Here is an 18282-nt window from a genome sequence, read left to right on the forward strand (position 1 = left end):
AACTCCAATTTCTTATTTTCTTGATCTCTTCTTAACTTCCCCTACACTGTCAGGGAAATCAACTGTTAAGCTCAGTTCTTGAGTTTCCAGTTTATTATTTCAGGTAGGGACACAATTGTAGTATGTCTATTATCTACGTAGTCTCTATTCTATTCCTCCCTATCTCTTATACTTTTTCATATATGATCCCATTAAAATTGTGTCTTGTTTCTTTGTCCCTAAATTAGATTAACTTGCTATAGATCCTTTACAGTCCAAGAAAGGAGCTCCATCTCTGTTTAGTTCATTTTAAACTAAGAATATGTTTATGGTCCCTCTTTTGTATAATTTGGAATTAGTAAACCGCTGATAACCCAATATTGTAGTTTTCCCTTAATACATCCTGGGACTTTTGCTGTCTTGGAACAGCTAAGGGCAAATCTGGAGAACTTCTATGCTGGCCAGATGGAATCATCTACGGGAAGATGAGGCTTATATAAGACAGGTGAAATCCTTGACTTTGTCCCAAAGCTATACCAGGAAGATACTATAAATCCACAATAAGGACCTCAAGAGAAGACTTCTCAGGCACCTATAAAAAGCCCCTATAAGCAAACCCTTGGCAATTTGGAAATACAGATTGTGATCCCTCCCCTAGGTCATTCTGAGGAAAGTGTAACTGGACTGAAAAAAAATCCTGGCCTATAAAAATCCAGGTCGAAAGGAGATTAAAGGAATAGATTTTAACAGTTACTCTGTGGAATTAGGAAATAAAATGCTCCCAGGGAAAAACACTTCCAGCCAATGCTCAGTCTGTTCAGCACTTAGAAATTATCTTTGGTGTGCAAATAATAGGCTTGAAATTGCTATTCTCCCCCAGACTGTCCCTCCCACTGAGGCTTCATGTCACCATCTAATGAGTTAAGTTGTGAAAATCCCAATTTTCCTTTAATGTGGTTTTCTAAAGCTAAAATGCTAGGCACTTTCCAAGATTATACTCCACCTTGCCTCTTAAGATGCACGGGTGGCAGTATGCCTTTCCTCATGCAATACTCATAATAGAACCAAAACTTTAGAGGGAAAAATACCCATCTCAGGAAACTTGGAAAGACTGTGAGAGTTAAAATATTGCCTTAAAAAAAAAAATATTGCCTTATCAGGGAGACAAAGCAAGCTTGGGACACAGGTTAAACTTTACAAAGAAAAAAAACATAACAGGGCACCTCTATTGCATAATAAATAGAACAAAAGTTTCCAGTCACCCCTTCATTGTCCACTCCCATCTCAGAAATATCACTGCATTTGTTAAGCTCAACCTCCTGCCAAATGGACCCACTCCTTACAGAGCAGGACGATGATGGAAAATAGCATTTGGAGTAGAAATAAACAGCAGATAATAATCCATAATTGTTCTTAATCTTGTGGATGAGTCATCTTCAATTTATTTCCACATTTCTTTGGTCATCAGCTGTTCATTTCTTTACTTTGAAAATCACCAGATTAACACTGCCAAAGGCAGGTAGGAAATGATCCATGAGGACAATTCAGAGGGATCACACGGGTGAGTGGCTGAGAAACTGGGAACAAAACAATCCTCAGGAAAGTCTCTATTTTGTCCCAGCAAAGGCACCAATGTGTGAACCTAATTCACACTTTCATTATTCCAATCAGGTTATTTTTATATCAGTATAATTTTAGAATAAGACTTGGTGGAGGATTATTTATTTCCTGAGAAATTCTGTCCATCACTTTGCACAGAAGATATTCAAGTAGGTCTAACTCCAAAATTCATTTCAAACCAAGAAATTATATTCCTTTTACTTCTCCTTTTTTTTTTTTTTTTTGCGGTACGCGGGCCTCCCACTGCTGTGGCCTCTCCCGTTGCAGAGCACAGGTTCCGGAGGTGCAGGCTCAGCGGCCATGGATCACGGGCCTAGCCGCTCTGCAGCATGTGGGATCTTCCCGGACTAGGGCTCGAACCTGTGTCCCCTGCATCGGCAGGCAGACTCTCAACCACTGCGCCACCAGGGAAGCCCTTACCTATCCTTTTTAATACGTCTTCTGTATCCCCTAAACTTTCTTTCTGAACAAGGAACTTCAAAGCAGAATGGCCCAAAAGACATCCTAACATCATGATCATAAGAAATGTGATCTATTTAGATGTGGACTGTCTAAACCTGGGTGAATTTCCTTTGCCCATCAATCTATCAGGGTCTTTAGATCCCCTGTAAAGTGTAAGCTTGCTATTTTGTCTCTATTTGACTTGTCTTCTTTAAGCTGATTGAATTCTTAAACCCATTTAGCCTTTAGCTCCTACTCAGGGTTGGAAGTAAGAGATTGGAGTCTAGATGTTCTCCCTGGGAACTAGGTCCAAGTCACAGCTCAGTTATTACAGACAGAATTAAGATGGAGGTTTTGGACTGTCCTTAACCTCCTCTTAAAAACACAAAGCTGAAAAATCACATTAGTAGCCATTTATTTATGTCAGAAGACCATTTCCCAACTGAAATTTACTCTTCACACTTGCCTCAGATTATGCCTATATAGGTAGTAAAGTAGAAAAGCTAAAATGCCATCCAAATCTTTCAGGACAAATATTGTTTTCTTTTGAAATCTCTAGATCAACTGCTTTGATTTTGTAAGCACGATATAAACGTCTGCAACCAAGAACTTTCAAATGAGTGAGTGGTGCTAACCTGGTGTTCAATGGATAGTAGAGAACTGTTGTCTCGGAGGTTTTGGTTTAGTTAATAAACTTGCAAATGAATCGAGATATTCTGGCCTAGCCTCAACCTTTCTAAAACACGCAGATTAAATGTCAGTTTGTGACAAGTGTCCACACGCTCAGTTATGCTAGATGATGGAACTGTGTAGGGGGTGGTGAGAGGGAAAGTTTGTCACAGCTCCTTCTGGAAAGCCTCCCCGCTTCCCACCTTCCACATTAGCTGAAGTGAGTGAGCATCAACTCCTGACGGATACGGTCAGCCTCTAGGTCCAAGGACTCCATGTGCTCATACTCTTCTTCAGGAGGCTGTTCCACGGGTCCCGTTCCTGGAGAGGACCAGACATCCATCCCATGCTCCAGGGAGATGTTGTGGAGGACGCAGCAGGCCAAGATGATGTGGCTGGACTTCTCCGGTGAGTACTGCAGTGCCCCCTTGGATCCATCCAGGCAGCGGAATCGGGAGCAGAGGGTTCGGAAAGTCTTCTCAATCACACTGTGAGTTGCAGAATGGGCCATATTATAGCGATATTCGGCTGGAGTTTCAGGAATGTGCAGTGGGGTCATAAGCCAGGTGCGGAGAAAGAAGGAACTGTCACCTGTGGGGAAGGCCCAAAGACATCACAGATGTTTATAACTGGAATACAAACAAAAAGGAAAATCCAGGAGCATGTACAGAGAATGGACAAGAAAATGCAACAGCTTCCGGAGCCAAAGCACACCAGGGAAATGAAGAGGGAAATGCTGTGATAAAGAGCCCATAGCTAGTCATGAGCAGGAAGACCAGAGTGAGTCTTGGCTGGGAATACCCTTGGTTAAAACCAACAGAGAAAAGCTGACCCGGCTAAAGAAAGCTAAGTCTGAAAGAATGTAGGACAGCGGTGAAGGCACTGGAGGAAATGAAATTCCTGGATTTTCTTTTTTTGGCCGCGATGCACTGCTTGTGGGATCCTAGTTCCCTGACCAGGGATCGAACCCGGGCTCCCGGCAGTGGAAGCGTGGAGTCCCAACCACTGGACCTCCAGGGAATTCCAGGATTTTCTGAATTCAGAGATATTGTTCTTTAAGAAAAAGTTAATATGGCTTCCTTGGTGGCACAGTGGTTAAGAATCCGCCTGCCAATGCAGGGGACAAGGGTTCAAGCCCTGGTCCGGGAAGTTCCCACACGCCACGGAGCAACGAAGCCTGTGCGCCACAACTACTGAGCCTACACTCTAGAGCCTGCGAGCCACAACTATGGACGCCCGCGTGCCTAGAGCCTGTGCTCCGCAACAAGAGAAGCCACCGCAATGAGAAGCCCATGCACCACAATGAAGAGTAGGCCCTGCTCGCCGCAACTAGAGAAAGCACGCACGCAGCAAGGAAGACCCAACGCAGCCAAAAATAAATAAAATAAATTTAAAATAAAAAAGGTTAATAGAAACTATCACATAGCAAGCCAATCTTCAAAATCTCTAAAGAGCAAGAGTGCAAGAGAGAAGAAGAGAATTCTGCCAGGAGACCTCAAAACACTTGTGAGGAAAAATCTCCGACTTTACCATTAAAATGTCAGGTTTGAAAGCACTACCTAGGAATTTCAGAGTATTTCATAGACAATAATCATTCAATCTCCCAGTGCTAAGAAGAATAAGAGAAAACTCCCAGCAGAGATGAGAACTCAGGTGTTCTGCCTTCCTAGATATTACATTCATTAGAACCACGCCTTTGTAATAGAGGAACAGGTAGAATTTCACATTAACAAGGAGACCATAAATATAATGATGCAAGTAGTAATAGGGATAAAGAAATAAAATCAGAAGTCAATTAAAATAATATACACAAGGCATTTCCCTTAAGTGACTTCTTTATGGAATAATCCTGGGAAGTGCTAAAACCAAAACAAAACTGGGGTGCAATGTCCCATTACAATAGTGCAGTGTTTCTATAATGTTTAATTGTCCTGACTCACTAAATCTAGAAGATGAAATGTCTCAGAGGAACAACCCCTTAGAAATTTGAGACAAATAGACCTGAGGAATACCAACCTGTATAGTTGCTGTGTTCCTCACCCACCATCAATTTCAGTAAATAGTTATGGATTGTTCAGAGAGTGCTAGGCACTGTTCCAAACATATAGCACTCCTCTCTTTTAGGAGCTTACATTTCTTTTTTTTCTTTTTGGCCACACCATGCGGCTTCTGGGGTCTTGGTTCCCTGACCAGGGATTGAATCCTGGCCTGTGGCAGTGAAAGAGCCAAGTATTAACTACTGGGTTGCCAGGGAATTCCCCATGGGTTAGCTTTATTTTATTTTTAAAATAAATTTATTTATTTATTTTTGGCTGCTACTCTTTGTTGCGGTGCATGGGCTTTTCACTGCAGTGGCTTCTCTTGTTGTGGAGCACATGCTCTAGGCATGCGGGCTTCAGTAGTTGTGGCACGTGGGCTCAGTGGTTGTGGTACATGGGTTTAGTTGCTCCGCAGCATGTGGGATCTTCCCAGACCAGGGCTCGAACCTGTGTCCCCTGTGTCGGCAGGCGGATCCTTAACCGCTGTGCCACCAAGGAAGTCCCAACTTTATTTTGAATGATATTGACATATAACATTGTATTAGTTTTAGGTATACTGGATTAACTTTAAATATCTGAGATGGCTCACAAAATTTTCAAATTGTATATTTAGCTGACTTTTTTCCTCCTAAGTACAACCTATTTTAATTGAACTCATCCCTACTAAATACTGAATTTTAGAAACTGATGTTGTAAATAATAATGAAAATAATATCTATGACTTGTCCAATCCCAACTCCACTAGGCAGATACTACTGACCTTATTTTACAAGTGAGAAAATAAAAATAAACGTCACCCATCCTTTGATATGTTAGGCACAGGAAGAGGAAGGAGCTAGTCACTAAATGCTAATAATGTCAGACTCAAAGTCACTAAAACAATGGTATAATGCTGTAAAAGAGAATAAGAAAAACATTTAAGATGACTAGCAAAACAAAGAGATACTAGATATTTGTTAAACGTCTCTTAAGAAACAGTATGAGCCTTAATTGGGAAGACATACAAGACAAGCTAGTTAATGTAGACCTCTTATAAAATGCTGCATCATCATTAACTGGTTATAATCCAAGCACCACTGGCAGACAGACACTCAGGAGGGGATTAGGAACAGAATTCCTAAACAGACTACAATTGCTTACATGATCAGTCATCCAAGAGACATTCTGGCAGATCTTACCCAAAGCTGCTTAACAAGACTAGCCCAAGGGCTGAAGAAATAACTCAGGCTGAATTGTTTGTAGGAGCAGGTACATTTAGAGAAGAGGAATTAGGTGATGCCCTCTGAAGGGGCATACGAGAATGAGGACATGAAGGGATGACACCCAAGATGAAAATATGCTAAACAAACAAACCAAAAAAACAAGGGGGAATCACAGCTAGTTCTAGGTTTGGCAAATCTAGTACCATTCTACAAATCTGATGGTATTCTTAAGATAAAATCAACCATCTTCTTTTTTTTTTTCTTTTTTTGTTTTGGCTGCGTTGGGTTTTCATTGCTGCGCGCAAGCTTTCTCTATTTGCGGCAAGCGGGAGCTACTCTTCGTTGCAGTACGAGGGCTTCTCATTGCAGTGGCTTCTGTTTGCAGAGCATGGGCTCTAGGCGTGTAGGCTTCAGTAGTTGCAGCATGCAGGCTCGGTAGTTGTGGCTCGCGGGCTTTAGAGTGCAGGCTCAGTAGTTGTGGCATACGGGTTTAGTCGCTCCGCGGCATGTGGGATCTTCCCGGACCAGGGCTCGAACCCGTGTCTCCTGCATTGGCAGGCGGATTCTTAACCACTGCGCCACCAGGGAAGTCCCCTTAGCTGGCTTTAGAGTTAGGGTACCAAAGTGATTTCATAAGAAATCAGCTTGGAACCCAAGTACTTCCCCAGCTGTTGAAGAAGTAGTTGGATGAGACACTTGCAAACAGTCTTCCCTTCACTTCTTGGTGTGAGTCGTATGAAAATGGAATTTGAAAATTCAGAGTAGGCAAAAGGTGGGATTAAGACAACTTTCCACTAGGGTAACTAGAAGGTGGGGCACTGACAACAGTGTGTAGAAGAAACAACTGGGGGCTTCCCTGGTGGTGCAATGGTTGAGAGTCCGCCTGTCGATGCAGGGGACATGGGTTCGTGCCCAGGTCCGGGAAGATCCCACATGCCGTGGAGCGGCTGGGCCCGTGAGCCATGGCCGCTGAGCCTGTGCGTCCAGAGCCTGTGCTCCGCAACGGGAGAGGCCACAACAGTGAGAGGCCGGCGTACCGCAAAAAAAAAAAAAAAAAAAAAGAAGCAACAACTGAAGAAAATCAGTTAAGTTCCAAGATGCTACTCATGGTACCCTGGCAGCTCTAAACCAATCAGTGTGACAGCAGTCTCTTCTCCTCACCTGGAACAGTGGGCAGGGGTGGGAGGGTTCTTTATTTTTGGCTGCCCCGTGTGGCGTGTGCGATCTTAGTTCCCTGACTAGGGATCAAACCTGTGCCCCCTGCAGTGGAAGCGTGCAGTTTTAACCACTGGACCGCCAGGGAAGTCCCAAGGGGAGGTTTTTCTTTAACTGCCAATCAGCACATTAAAGAGAAAAATTCCTGAGTGTTTATTACATGTAAAACACTGTGTTATGAACATGTGCAGTGCAGACATGATTAGTGGCCTTAAAGAGAGGTCTTCCAATCCTTAATGTGCCTTCATCTCCCACATAACATGTTGTGTACAAGATAACCCTTGTCCTATTGCTTACATAGAATGGTTCTTTTTTTAAAAAAAAAAAAGACAACAAAAAAGCTGCCAGGCTCGAGGGTTTTATCACTGTTAACTAACTGTATTCCTCCCAGCTCTACAGTTACATCAATTTGCACTGCTCAATACTGAATAGGTTTTTGTCCTACTCAGATCATTAAGCCAGGCTTTCCGAGGGCACTCAGGCAAACAGATCTATGAAGTGAGTTTCCATAAGAACTGAATAAATGCACTGTCTACTATCATTTTCATACAGATATCATGGTGACAATCACCAATGGCAAAAATAATACATTTTCACAATACTTTAGAGTGAACTTTCATATATATTCCCTAATCCTAACAATAGGTATTACTGCCCTTAGCATTATTTTCACCATTTTACAGATGATAAAAATTAAGGCTCAATTGTATGGATGTACTATATTTAACCAGATCTGCATTGATAAGTATCTTGGCTATATTTAAGGGGAATGCTTTTGTAGGGTTGTCGTTGCTATTGTTGTTTGTGAGTACAAAACACTGCTGCAATGCAAATGCCTGTAATTTTGTTTTACATATTTCTGAACATGTACCTCCAAGAAGAGCTGGGTCAAATTGTATGTTTTTAAATGTTAACAAGTGTCCTTTAAATGTTGATTTAAAAAAATTAAGGCTGGGGATTTCCGTGGTGGTCCAGTGGTTAAGACTCTACCTTCTAATACAGAGGGTGCAGGTTACATCCCTGGTCAGGGAGCTAAGATCTCACATGCCTAGAGGCCAAAAACCCAAAACATGAAACAGAGGCAATACTGTAACAAATTCAATAAAGGCTTAAAAAAAAAAAATTAAGGCTCAGAGAGCTCTCATCTGAGGTCGTGCTTAAAACAGAACAGGACTGAGTCTCAGGTCTATAGACCCCTATATTTCATTCTACTCTGCCCAAACTTTTTTTATAGTTTCAAAAATGAAGCATTTACACCTGCAGACTTACCAAGCAGCCAGCTCTCTTTGTGCATCCCAGCTTCGAACTGACTGCTGAGAGAAGACTGCTGCAGCACAGCACAGTCCTGGAGGCTCCCCGGCCAGTTTGTCTCCACAGTCATCAGTGCCCCTCTGATGTCACACACCATGAGGCAGTTTAAAGAATGAAGACCTTTGCGGTTCACATAGGAAAGGTCTTCAGCATTTGGTGCCTTGATTGCCACATGGATACAGTCAACCACCCCTATGACCCCTGGCATCCCTGCCAACCCATAGAATTCATCCTTCAGAGCCTGCACGGAGGCGTCATCAGCTGGAAAGCGGATGAACTGCGAAGCTCTTTCCACAAGTGCTTCGGTGACATTGGCAACACATCGACTCATAGATGCCTGACTGATTCCAATAGTATCTCCCATCCGAGTCTGGAAGGAACCTGAGGTATAGAAGCCCAGTGCTGCAAGGATCTGTGTCTCTGGGCTAATAGCCCTGGATCTCTGAGTAGGTCTAGAAAGACTGGCCCCCAAGAGCTCCACCAAGTAATAAATGAACTGTCGAGGAAACCCATACATGGACATCAAGTATTCATCTGTCACATCATCCAGCTTAAAGCGGTCCAATGTGCGGTGACCTCGGCCATATAGCAAGAGATCACAGTCAAGTACTGTTATTGGTATAGCCATGGTACATGTAACTGTTGTCTCTCCTTCCCTCTGCTACTTTTCCTGAACTCTTCCCACTGAAGATGTTGGTGCAAGAAGGTATTTAAGGAAGTGTCAGAATTCAACAGCTAACCATCATTTAAATGGCTCTGGCATTTATAATCTTCTCTCTGTAAAGGTTAAAGAAAAAAACAAAAAACATTAGAAACCTACCAAAGACTTTAAAGTGATTCAGGGGCTTCCCTGGCGATCCAGTGGTTACGACTTCGCCTTCCAAGGCAGGGGGTGCGGATTTGATCCCTGGTGGAGGAGCTAAGATCCGACATGCCTTGCGGCCAAAAAACCAAAAACATAAAAAAAAAAAACAAAAAAAAACAGAAGCAGTATTGTAACAAATTCAATAAAGACCTTAAAAATCATCCACATCAGGGCTTCCCTGGTGGCGCAGTGGTTGAGGGTCCACCTGCAGATGCAGGGGACGCGGGTTCGTGCCCCGGTCCGGGAAGATCCCGCATGTGGCGGAGCGGCTGGGCCCGTGAGCCATGGCCGCTGAGCCTGCGCGTCCGGAGCCTGTGCTCCGCAGCGGGAGAGGCCACAACAGGGAGAGGCCCGCGTACCAAAAAAAAAAAAAAAAGGTGCTATAACTGTAACTCGGTTTTTCTCCACTAACTCATGGCAATACAACAGGCTTGCTTTGGTATGAAGGAGAATGGGAGCTGAATTTTGGTGGCTCATTTAATGCCTGGCATTTGCATTGGGAAGAACAAAAGATTAATGGAGGTGATGGCATAATTATCCACAAAGTAAAAGAGGTCTGCTCCTAACTATACAGGCCACGAAGCAGCTGACGTAAGTCATAGCTACCCAGGACAGGGATTAGTCACGGCAGGATTCATTACCCAAAGCCCTCTGGCTCCACCTGATAAGTAAGGGGTAAGAGATGGGGGTGGGGAGGGGGGAGTGTCGTTGTTCAAACTAGTCTAACAAGGGAAGAAGGGGCAAAACACCGCCCACGACCCAGGCTGGTAGACGGGAGATTCTGTGTTGTAACAAAAGCGTTTCCTCTCACCCCAAGAAATCCAAATCGTGAGGCTGAGGGCAAGGAAGTAGGGAAGACCAGATAGGTTGGAAGGAAGGCGCAAAAGAAGAGGCTGGAAGATCTAGGGCTGAGAGGACACTCCACCTCTAAGGCTTTTAAAAAGATGTCTTAGAAATGAATACGGAAGTGTGATTGCCCCGGCCACTCAAAGTCAGCCGAGGCCGCTCACCCACCTCTCGGCGGCTGCCAGATTACCAGCCGCACTTCCCACCCACCCAGCCGGGTCCGGCCCTCCTCCGGAACCGGCGACCGAGCACAAGCCGCCACGGCGCTCTCTGTAGGCACCGCCCTCTCGCGTCACCGCCCGCCCCAAGCCGTGTCCTCACTGCAGCTGCCGCCGCCACCTGCGATTCGTCGGCGCACATTCCACACACGGCCCAAAGGTTCACGCTCTTTCAAAGACCGCCTCTTTACGCCTTTGTTTTCTGAGACGCTTGAAGAGATTGGTGAATCAGACTTACATGGTAAGGAAACCAGTTTTTATGGGAACGTCAAAGAGGAAAGAGATTAAGAAGGTCATCCATACTGTGCCGAAAGGGCGGCTGAGGTTAGATAGCTGTATTTCCCCCATAGCCCTCTTCCTCCCACCGCCGTCACCGAAGCGGATGAAAACAAACAGTAACGATGGCGGCGCCGGGAAGGGATCGGCTGCTGGGCTGAAGGCAGGAGTGATCACTTGAGCTGTGAGGGAAGCCCTGAAGAGCGCCTGTAGACGTGAGTGCGACAACTCGCGCAGTCTTGGGAACGAAACTCCCGGGGCCTGCGAGCCACGAGGCTCGTGAGGCGTGAGGTATTATCTGCGACCCGTGCTGTCAGAGCAGCTCCGGAGCGCGGAGCTCTCAGCCAGGAGGCGCAGCTGGCCGGCCCCAGGCCCCGGCCTCCGTAATGAGAGTCCCGAGCCACTCTCTGTGTCGCAGCTTCACAGGTACTAACTTTAGGGGGGATACCCCCGGATCTCTCAGCGCCCCCGGGTGGGAGGCTGTGGACCTGCGGCCTGCGGCCTGTCGGGTACGTCCTGGCGAAGCCGAAGCCTATTAGCTGTAGGTCAGTCCCCTAAGCTTTCTTTGGGAAGTCGGGTTACTGTAGGCTTCATTGGCCCTTGATCATTCCCAGTCCTTACAGAGATGCCCAGAGCTTTCGACTCTGCTTTCTCAGCTCTTTGGGTTAAAGGCATTTTGGAAGGAATTTGTGGGCCCATAACTCTGTGGTTGGGTACCAGTATGAATGAGATAGGTTCTCATTCAATCAAGATTTGTTGAGTGCCAAATATGTACTCCGCGTGTAGGTGAGGGTGACTGTTGACTAGTGCAAAAAGGGACCCAAGGTTCACGACTCTCTTACTGGCAGTGGAATGACCTGTGGAAACCTGCGATCCATTCTCATTAAGTAAATCTCTGGGTAAGTGGCTAAGCACCTTCTTGGATTCATCACTAACTCATCTCAGTTTTCACTTTCTCACTCAGTTATTTACTAAGTTTTTCTGGTCAATTCAGTGTAGCGTTTCACTTTTAGTATTCCTTCCTCTCTGGCCATCCCACAGCCAGAGAGAGAGGGGTGGAGGGCGGGGGAATGGATGTGAATGAACGAATATTTAAAGGACAAAAGTGCCTATTTTTTCATTACACTTACTTTAAAAGTCATCTCCTAAGGTGGTAGAATTTATTGAACACCTTCAATGGGAGATGTGCAATAATAAGAAACAACAGGTCTTTTCTTTACACTAAATTAACTCCAGGTTATTGTGTGTTGTTTTATGTGTTAGTCCTTTCATGTGTGGATATCATGGCTCCAATTAAATTATATGTTTTTGTTTGTTTCTTTCAACTCCATTTTTCAGCCGAGCAGAAGTCTTGTAAGTGCTTGTGGAAGGGAATCCTGAGTTAATATTTTTCATACCCAGGGGATGATGAATAAGTGATGAAGCAAAGGTCATATATATTGATCTGTGTAGTAAAATGCATATAGTTAATTCTCCTGCTGTTTTCAAATTGTACCCCTTTGGGTCGGAAGTTAAGACGGCTATGGCAACTTTTGAGATTTACATTTCATAAAAATTGCTATTTCTTTACTTACACCTAACAGTTCCTATTATTTGTATTTTTTTCCCTCAAGTGGAAACTGCAGATCAAAAACTGCAGATCTTCAGCTACTAAATACTCCAAATAATATTGTTTTATTTAAGGACTAAAAATCAGCTGGACACAATTCAGTCCTGCCATATACGCGTACTGGAATTGTACCGTATGGAGGTGGGGGCAAGCAATCTCTTTTTTTCCATTGTCTTTCCTGCTTGCATCCACCCAGCTGCATCAGCTTATGACCTCCATGACTCAGAGCAGGGTGTCCATAGCCTAAATGCAAAAAGAAGCCTAAGACATTAACATTGAGCTTCCAAAGACATGAGTCCTACTACATGAGTGAGTTTTCAAAGATAATTTTGACTAATCAGAAAGTGCAACCGCTATAGAACTTATTGCTGTCACTTGATAAGGTTCATTACCAAAGCTCTGCAATTACATTTTGTTCCATTCGGAGTGGAAGTTATTTATTTTGGAATTTTTATCTGGAGGGAACTTATTTAATCTTAGTAATGCTTGGAAATCCCTAAAATGTTTACTTTTTAAACACTTTTTACATTATTATAGAAGAGATGAAAATGACATTCATAACACTGTGGTTGGAGCACTACATTCCTCACTCTATGACCCTTTATTATTCAGATTAAGTTTTTTGGTTTTTGGTTTTTTAAAATTATTTTTTTGGTACGCGGGCCCCTCACTGTTGTGGCCTCTTCCGTTGCGGAGCACAGGCTCCTGACGCGCAGGCTCAGCGGCCATGGCTCACGAGCCCAGCTTCTCTGCGGCATGTGGGATCTTCCTGGACCAGGGCACGAACCCGTGTCCCCTGCATCGGCAGGCGGACTCTCAACCACTACGCCACCAGGGAAGTCCTGTTTTTATTTATTTAAAAAAATATTTATTTATGGGACTTCCCTGGTGACACAGTGGTTAAGAATTCGCCTGCCAATGCAGGGGACATGGGTTTGATCCCTGGTCCGGGAACATCCCACATGCCGTGGAGCAACTAAGCCCATGCGTCACAACTAGTGAGCCTGTGCTCTAGAGCCCATGAGCCACAACTACTGAGCCTGCATGCTGCAACTACTGAAGCCCGCGTGCCTAGAGCCCGTGCTCCGCAACAAGAGAAGCCACTGCAGTGAGAAGCCCGGGCACCGCAATGAAGAGTAGCTCCCGCTCACCACAACAAGCGATAGACCACGCGCAGCAACAAAGACCCAACACAGCCAAAAATGAATATTAAAAATTAAAATAACTTTATTTATTTGGCCGCACTGGGTATTAGCTGCAGCACGCAGGATCTTCATTGCCGCCTGCAGGATCTTTAGTTGCAGCATGCACGATCTAGTTCCCTGACCAGGGATCGAACCCAGGCCCCCTGCATTGGGAGCGAGGAATCTTAACCACTGGACCATCAGGGAAGTCCCTGGTTTTATTTTTTAATGGAAGAAAAGTATAGAAACTCACTGAGTAAGAAATGCAGGCTATTCAGCTAATATTTGAACTACTGTATTGCTTAAGATTTTTTTGGCTTGTATGTTGACTTTAGAGTCTTAAAATATGTATACTTTACTAAAAGTTTCTTCTTGGAAAAAGCTTGCCTAAACTTTATATGTGGATAATTTAGAAGTAATTTCCAACTTGGGGTGTTGAGTAAAATAAATTTCCATAGGGCCTCATTTTTTCATGCATGGATTTAAGAGAAGAGAGGGTGCACGGGGTTACTGGTCCTTGCCTCCTCTTTGTCAAGTTGTGGAGAGCAGTAAAAACTGCAGGTGGGGCTTCCCTGGTGGTGCAGTGGTTGGGAGTCCGCCTGCCGGTGCAGGGGGCAGGGGTTCGTGCCCCGGTCCGGGAGGATCCCACGTGTCGCGGAGCGGCTGGGCCCGTGGGCTGTGGCCGCTGGGCCTGTGCATCTGGAGCCTGTGCTCCGCAACGGGAGGGGCCGCAGCAGTGAGAGGCCCGCGAGTACAGCAAAAAAAAACCCAAAAAACTGCAGGCAGTCCCTGACAGGATAAAGGCAGTGTATGCAAAGGGAGAATGCAGAGGAAGCTAACTAGACCTCTATGACCAAGGGGAAAAAGAAACTTTTCTTGGGAATTCCTCAAAGTCCAGTGGTTAAGACTCCACGCTTCCACCGCAGAGGGTCACAGGTTTGATCCCTGGTCAGGGAACTATGATTCTGCATGCTGAGTGGTGCATGCCGTACCCCCCCCACCAAAAAAAAAAAAAAAAAAAACAGCAACAACTTGAAGTTTGGGTTTTAAATCTTAACGATTTAAAATCCTTAAAGGGGTGTAAAATTAGTTTGGAATCTTTAAACAGATTTTAAATCCCTTAAGAGGATGTAAAATTAATTTTAAATAATTGTTTTTAACTGTAGAGTAAATGTGAGCCAGTTTGTTAGAGAAAGCCTCTAAATACCAGTATAGGTGGCACAAGAAATTTGCTTTTGCCCTGTTGGTGTCCCCCATATGCCCTTGGTTACAAGAGAAGGGAGAAGATTGTGAATCACCACTACATAGAAAAACAACTCAACATGCACAGTCTGTCAACAGTATCTTAGTAAAAATAAAGGTAAATAAAGAATGTATAGAAGTGATAACCCAGTATTCTTATTTTGGAAGATACTGTTTTCACTGTTGACTTTTGATTCATACAAATATGAAAGAAATAGAGTTAAAAATCATATTATTCTTTCCAGGCTTTCCAGGGTGGTTTGTCGCCACCCTCACCTTCCTCCTGTATTGCCCACAGCTATTATGTCATTAGGAGAGATTATGTAGAGAAATACTTGTGGAGGTTTAAATGCCCTGTTTTAAATATAAGCTTAAGGGTGTTTTTATGCTTTAATCTATTTCTGTTGGAATTTTCAAGAAATCGGATATTGGCCTTATGTATTCTTTAGACTGGTTTTTAAATTGTTCCTTAGTTAATCAAGCACAGCTTTTGTCTTTTATCTTTATTCCCACTTCCCATTTTCTTTTGGTTTACTTTACTTTTTGGTTTCTTAAATTGCATACTTATTTGAGATTTTTTTTTAAATTATAAAGACTATAAGTTTTCCTCTGAATTCTTCTTTTTTTGTGTCTCATTTGTTGTCCAATATTCTTCATTTTGTTAATTTCTAGATCGTTTGTAACTGGTTTTTATTTCAATGTTTATTATAAAAAGCTTCCTAGTGTATACACGGTTAACTTTTTATTATGTTTCTAGTTTATTGAATTATGGGCAATAACATCTTGGAAAAAAATTTTTTTAATGGTCAAGAACATGATCAGTTTGTGGTGTCCCTTGAACCTAAGAGAATAATGTGAAAGGTAGAGTTAGATAGCTAAGAGCTTTATTGAGGATCTCATATGTGGCAAGTACTCTTTATAGGAACTATCTCATTTAATCCTCACCACAACCCTATGAGAAAGGAATCTAAAGTACAGAAAGATTGAGTGACTCGCACTATATGCCACCATATATATATATATATATATATATATATATATATATATGAATGACTTGTTTTTATTATTCAGATCCTCAAAAATTTTTTATATCTACTTGATATATCAAAGAGGTATGTTGAATCTTCAGGTATAGTTTTGGTTTTATCAAGCTCTCCTAGTATCTCTAGGAATTTTTGCTTTATGTATTTTATTGCTATATTGGTTACATGTAAAGGTTTATGGCTATCATATTTTCAGAGATTATCGTTACTGAATGTCCCTTTTAATCTCATTTCATCACTTCTGGTCTGGAATTGTCATAAATATCGACACTTCTGCTTTCTTTTTCTTTTTTTTAAATGTATTTATTTTATTTTTGGCTGCGTCGGGTCTTCATTGCGCGCGGGCTTTCTCTAGTTGCTGCGAGCGGGGGCTACTCGTCGTTGCAGTGAGCGGGCTTCTCATTGTGGTGGCTTCTCTTGTTGCGTAGCACAGGCGCTATGCGCGCAGACTTCAGCAGTTGTGGCACGTGGGCTTCAGTATTTGTGGCTCGCGGGCTCGAGAGAGCAGGCTCAGAAGTTGTGGTGCATGGGCTTAGCTGCTCCACGGCATGCGGTATCTTCCCAGACCAGGGCTCGACCCTGTGTCCCCTCTATTGGCAAGCGGATTCTTAACCACTGCACCACCAGGGAAGGCCCTGCTTTCTTTTTCTTTTCTTTTTCTTTTTCTTTTTTTTGCGGAGCACAGGCTCCGAATGCACAGGCCCAGCGGCCATGGCTCACAGGCCCAGCCGCTCCACGGCATGTGGGATCTTCCCGGACCGGGGCACGAACCCATGTCCCCTGCATCAGCAGGCAGACTCAACCACTGTGCCACCAGGGAAGCCCTCTTTCTTTTTTCTTCCTCTTTCCCCCCTCCCGCCCAAGTGAGTGTATCTCTGCTTTCTTCTTTATTTTCAGACTTTCTTTGTAACTCTTTTGGTAGAAGACTATTTCAGTTGTTTAAACTTTTCCATTCTGTTTCTCATTTGTCTACAAAGAACTTTCTAAATGGAAAAAAAGATCTTTATGATTTACTAATTCTGATGCCTAGAAAGTAGGGAAATTACAGTTTTGTTCTCTTTACCCTTGAACTTGTACCTAACTGGTTTTTTTTGGGGGGTGGGGTTGTTTTATGGCTGCACCACCCAACTTTCGGGATCTCAGTTCCTGATCAGGGATTGAACCTGTGCGCCCTGCAGTTGAATCGCAGAGTCCTAACCATTGGACCGCCGGGAACTCCCTTAACTGTTTTTTCTTATTAACTGTTCCTGATTTGCCATACTCAGCTTTTAAGCCTGAATCCAGAACATTTAAAAACTGTTAAAAATTGGAAAACATAATTATTTTTTCAATAATTGATGTTAATTAACTTTTCCCAGTTTTAGGGGCTGGAGATATTATCTGGGGTCATTTTTGTATAATCTCTTGCCAAATTATTCAGTTGTTTCTTTGAAAATATTTGCTCTTTCCTTCCTTTATTGACTGCCTCACCTTAATCCAGTGCTATCACCAACTCTCATCTGGATTACTGAAATGGCTTCCTAGCTGGTCTTCCTGCCTCTAATCCCTTTATTTCATCTCCCCCTCTCTATATTCAGATTAATGTCCCTAAATTTTTACCTATAGAAGAATCTGCATTGACTCCCTACTATAATCTACTGTTATTCTCTTTTGCTCACTTTTATGTTTCCCTACTAATCTGGCTGGATCATACTTACCTACTTTTTATACATTTTTGTTCTCTGTCCAAATTCTCAATTTTGTGCTTCATTTAATTGAACATATTAAGCATAGTAATTTTAAGGTCTGTGTCTGATAACTGTTAATGTGTTTCTAATATCTTTTGGATTTTGATCATTTGTGTTTGTCTCCTTGAGTGCCTGGTTTACTTTAACATGTGCCAGAAATTGTATATGAAAAATTATAGAGATAATTTATGGGTTAGGACAACATTTTCTTCCAGGGAGAAATTACCTGTGTTTCTGGCAGAGGCTAAGGGCAGACCTTATTCTACACTGTTGAAGCTGAGTGATGTGTAAAATTTTTCATAATAAAAACTTTTTAAAATTAGCTTGAAGTCATACAAATTACAACTACATTTGTCTTCTGAGAGAAGAACTATCCATTGTTTTTGTAAATTAAAAAAAAACCTTAAAGAATACAGCATTAGCCTATTTATCTGGGTTGTATATTATGGATTAAAAGGGAAAGGAGTAACAAGGAAATACTTGGAGAAAAAAGAAAAAAAAAAAAGACCCATTCATAATGTCTGTCATCTCCGTACTCATTATATACCCTAATCTTAAATTAAGCCATTACCAAATGTAAAATGGCATGGCTGCCTTGGAAAACAGTTTGGCAGTTCCTCAAAAAAATTAAATGTTGAATCACCATATGATCCAGCAATTTCATTTGTAGGTATATACCCAAGAGAATCATATGTTAACGCCAAAACTTACCCATGAGTGTTCTCAGGAATATTATTCACAGTAGCCAAAAAGTGGAGACAACTTAGATGTCCATCACTTGATGAGTCAATTAACA

General features: G+C 42.9%; 2 protein-coding genes across 13 annotated transcripts in view; one reads left to right on the plus strand and one right to left on the minus strand.

Annotated features, from left to right (window-relative positions):
- Positions 1–2438: 2438 nt before the first annotated feature.
- Positions 2439–10476, minus strand: HARBI1 (harbinger transposase derived 1). Its single transcript, XM_032638747.1, has 3 exons — positions 10356–10476; positions 8435–9253; positions 2439–3300 (listed from the first exon to the last, which is right to left on the minus strand). The coding sequence occupies exons 2-3, from the start codon at positions 9102–9104 to the stop codon at positions 2921–2923; spliced, it is 1050 nt and encodes a 349-aa protein (XP_032494638.1). The 5' UTR covers positions 9105–9253; positions 10356–10476; the 3' UTR covers positions 2439–2920.
- ATG13 (autophagy related 13) overlaps positions 10079–18282 on the plus strand; it is a 50894-nt gene continuing 42690 nt past the window's right edge. For 3 of the 12 annotated variants that reach the window (XM_032638733.1, XM_032638738.1, XM_032638739.1), the window contains exons 1-2: positions 10507–11107; positions 11468–11580. The gene's annotated coding sequence lies outside the window, so the exon portion shown is untranslated. Of the gene's footprint in view, positions 11108–11467; positions 11581–18282 lie in introns of all 12 variants that reach the window. The other 9 variants (XM_032638735.1, XM_032638741.1, XM_032638740.1 and 6 more) reach the window with 8 other exon arrangements.

The sequence above is a fragment of the Phocoena sinus genome, chromosome 8 (genome assembly GCF_008692025.1).
Source record: "Phocoena sinus isolate mPhoSin1 chromosome 8, mPhoSin1.pri, whole genome shotgun sequence".
In the NCBI taxonomy this organism is placed as follows: Eukaryota; Metazoa; Chordata; class Mammalia; order Artiodactyla; family Phocoenidae; genus Phocoena; species Phocoena sinus.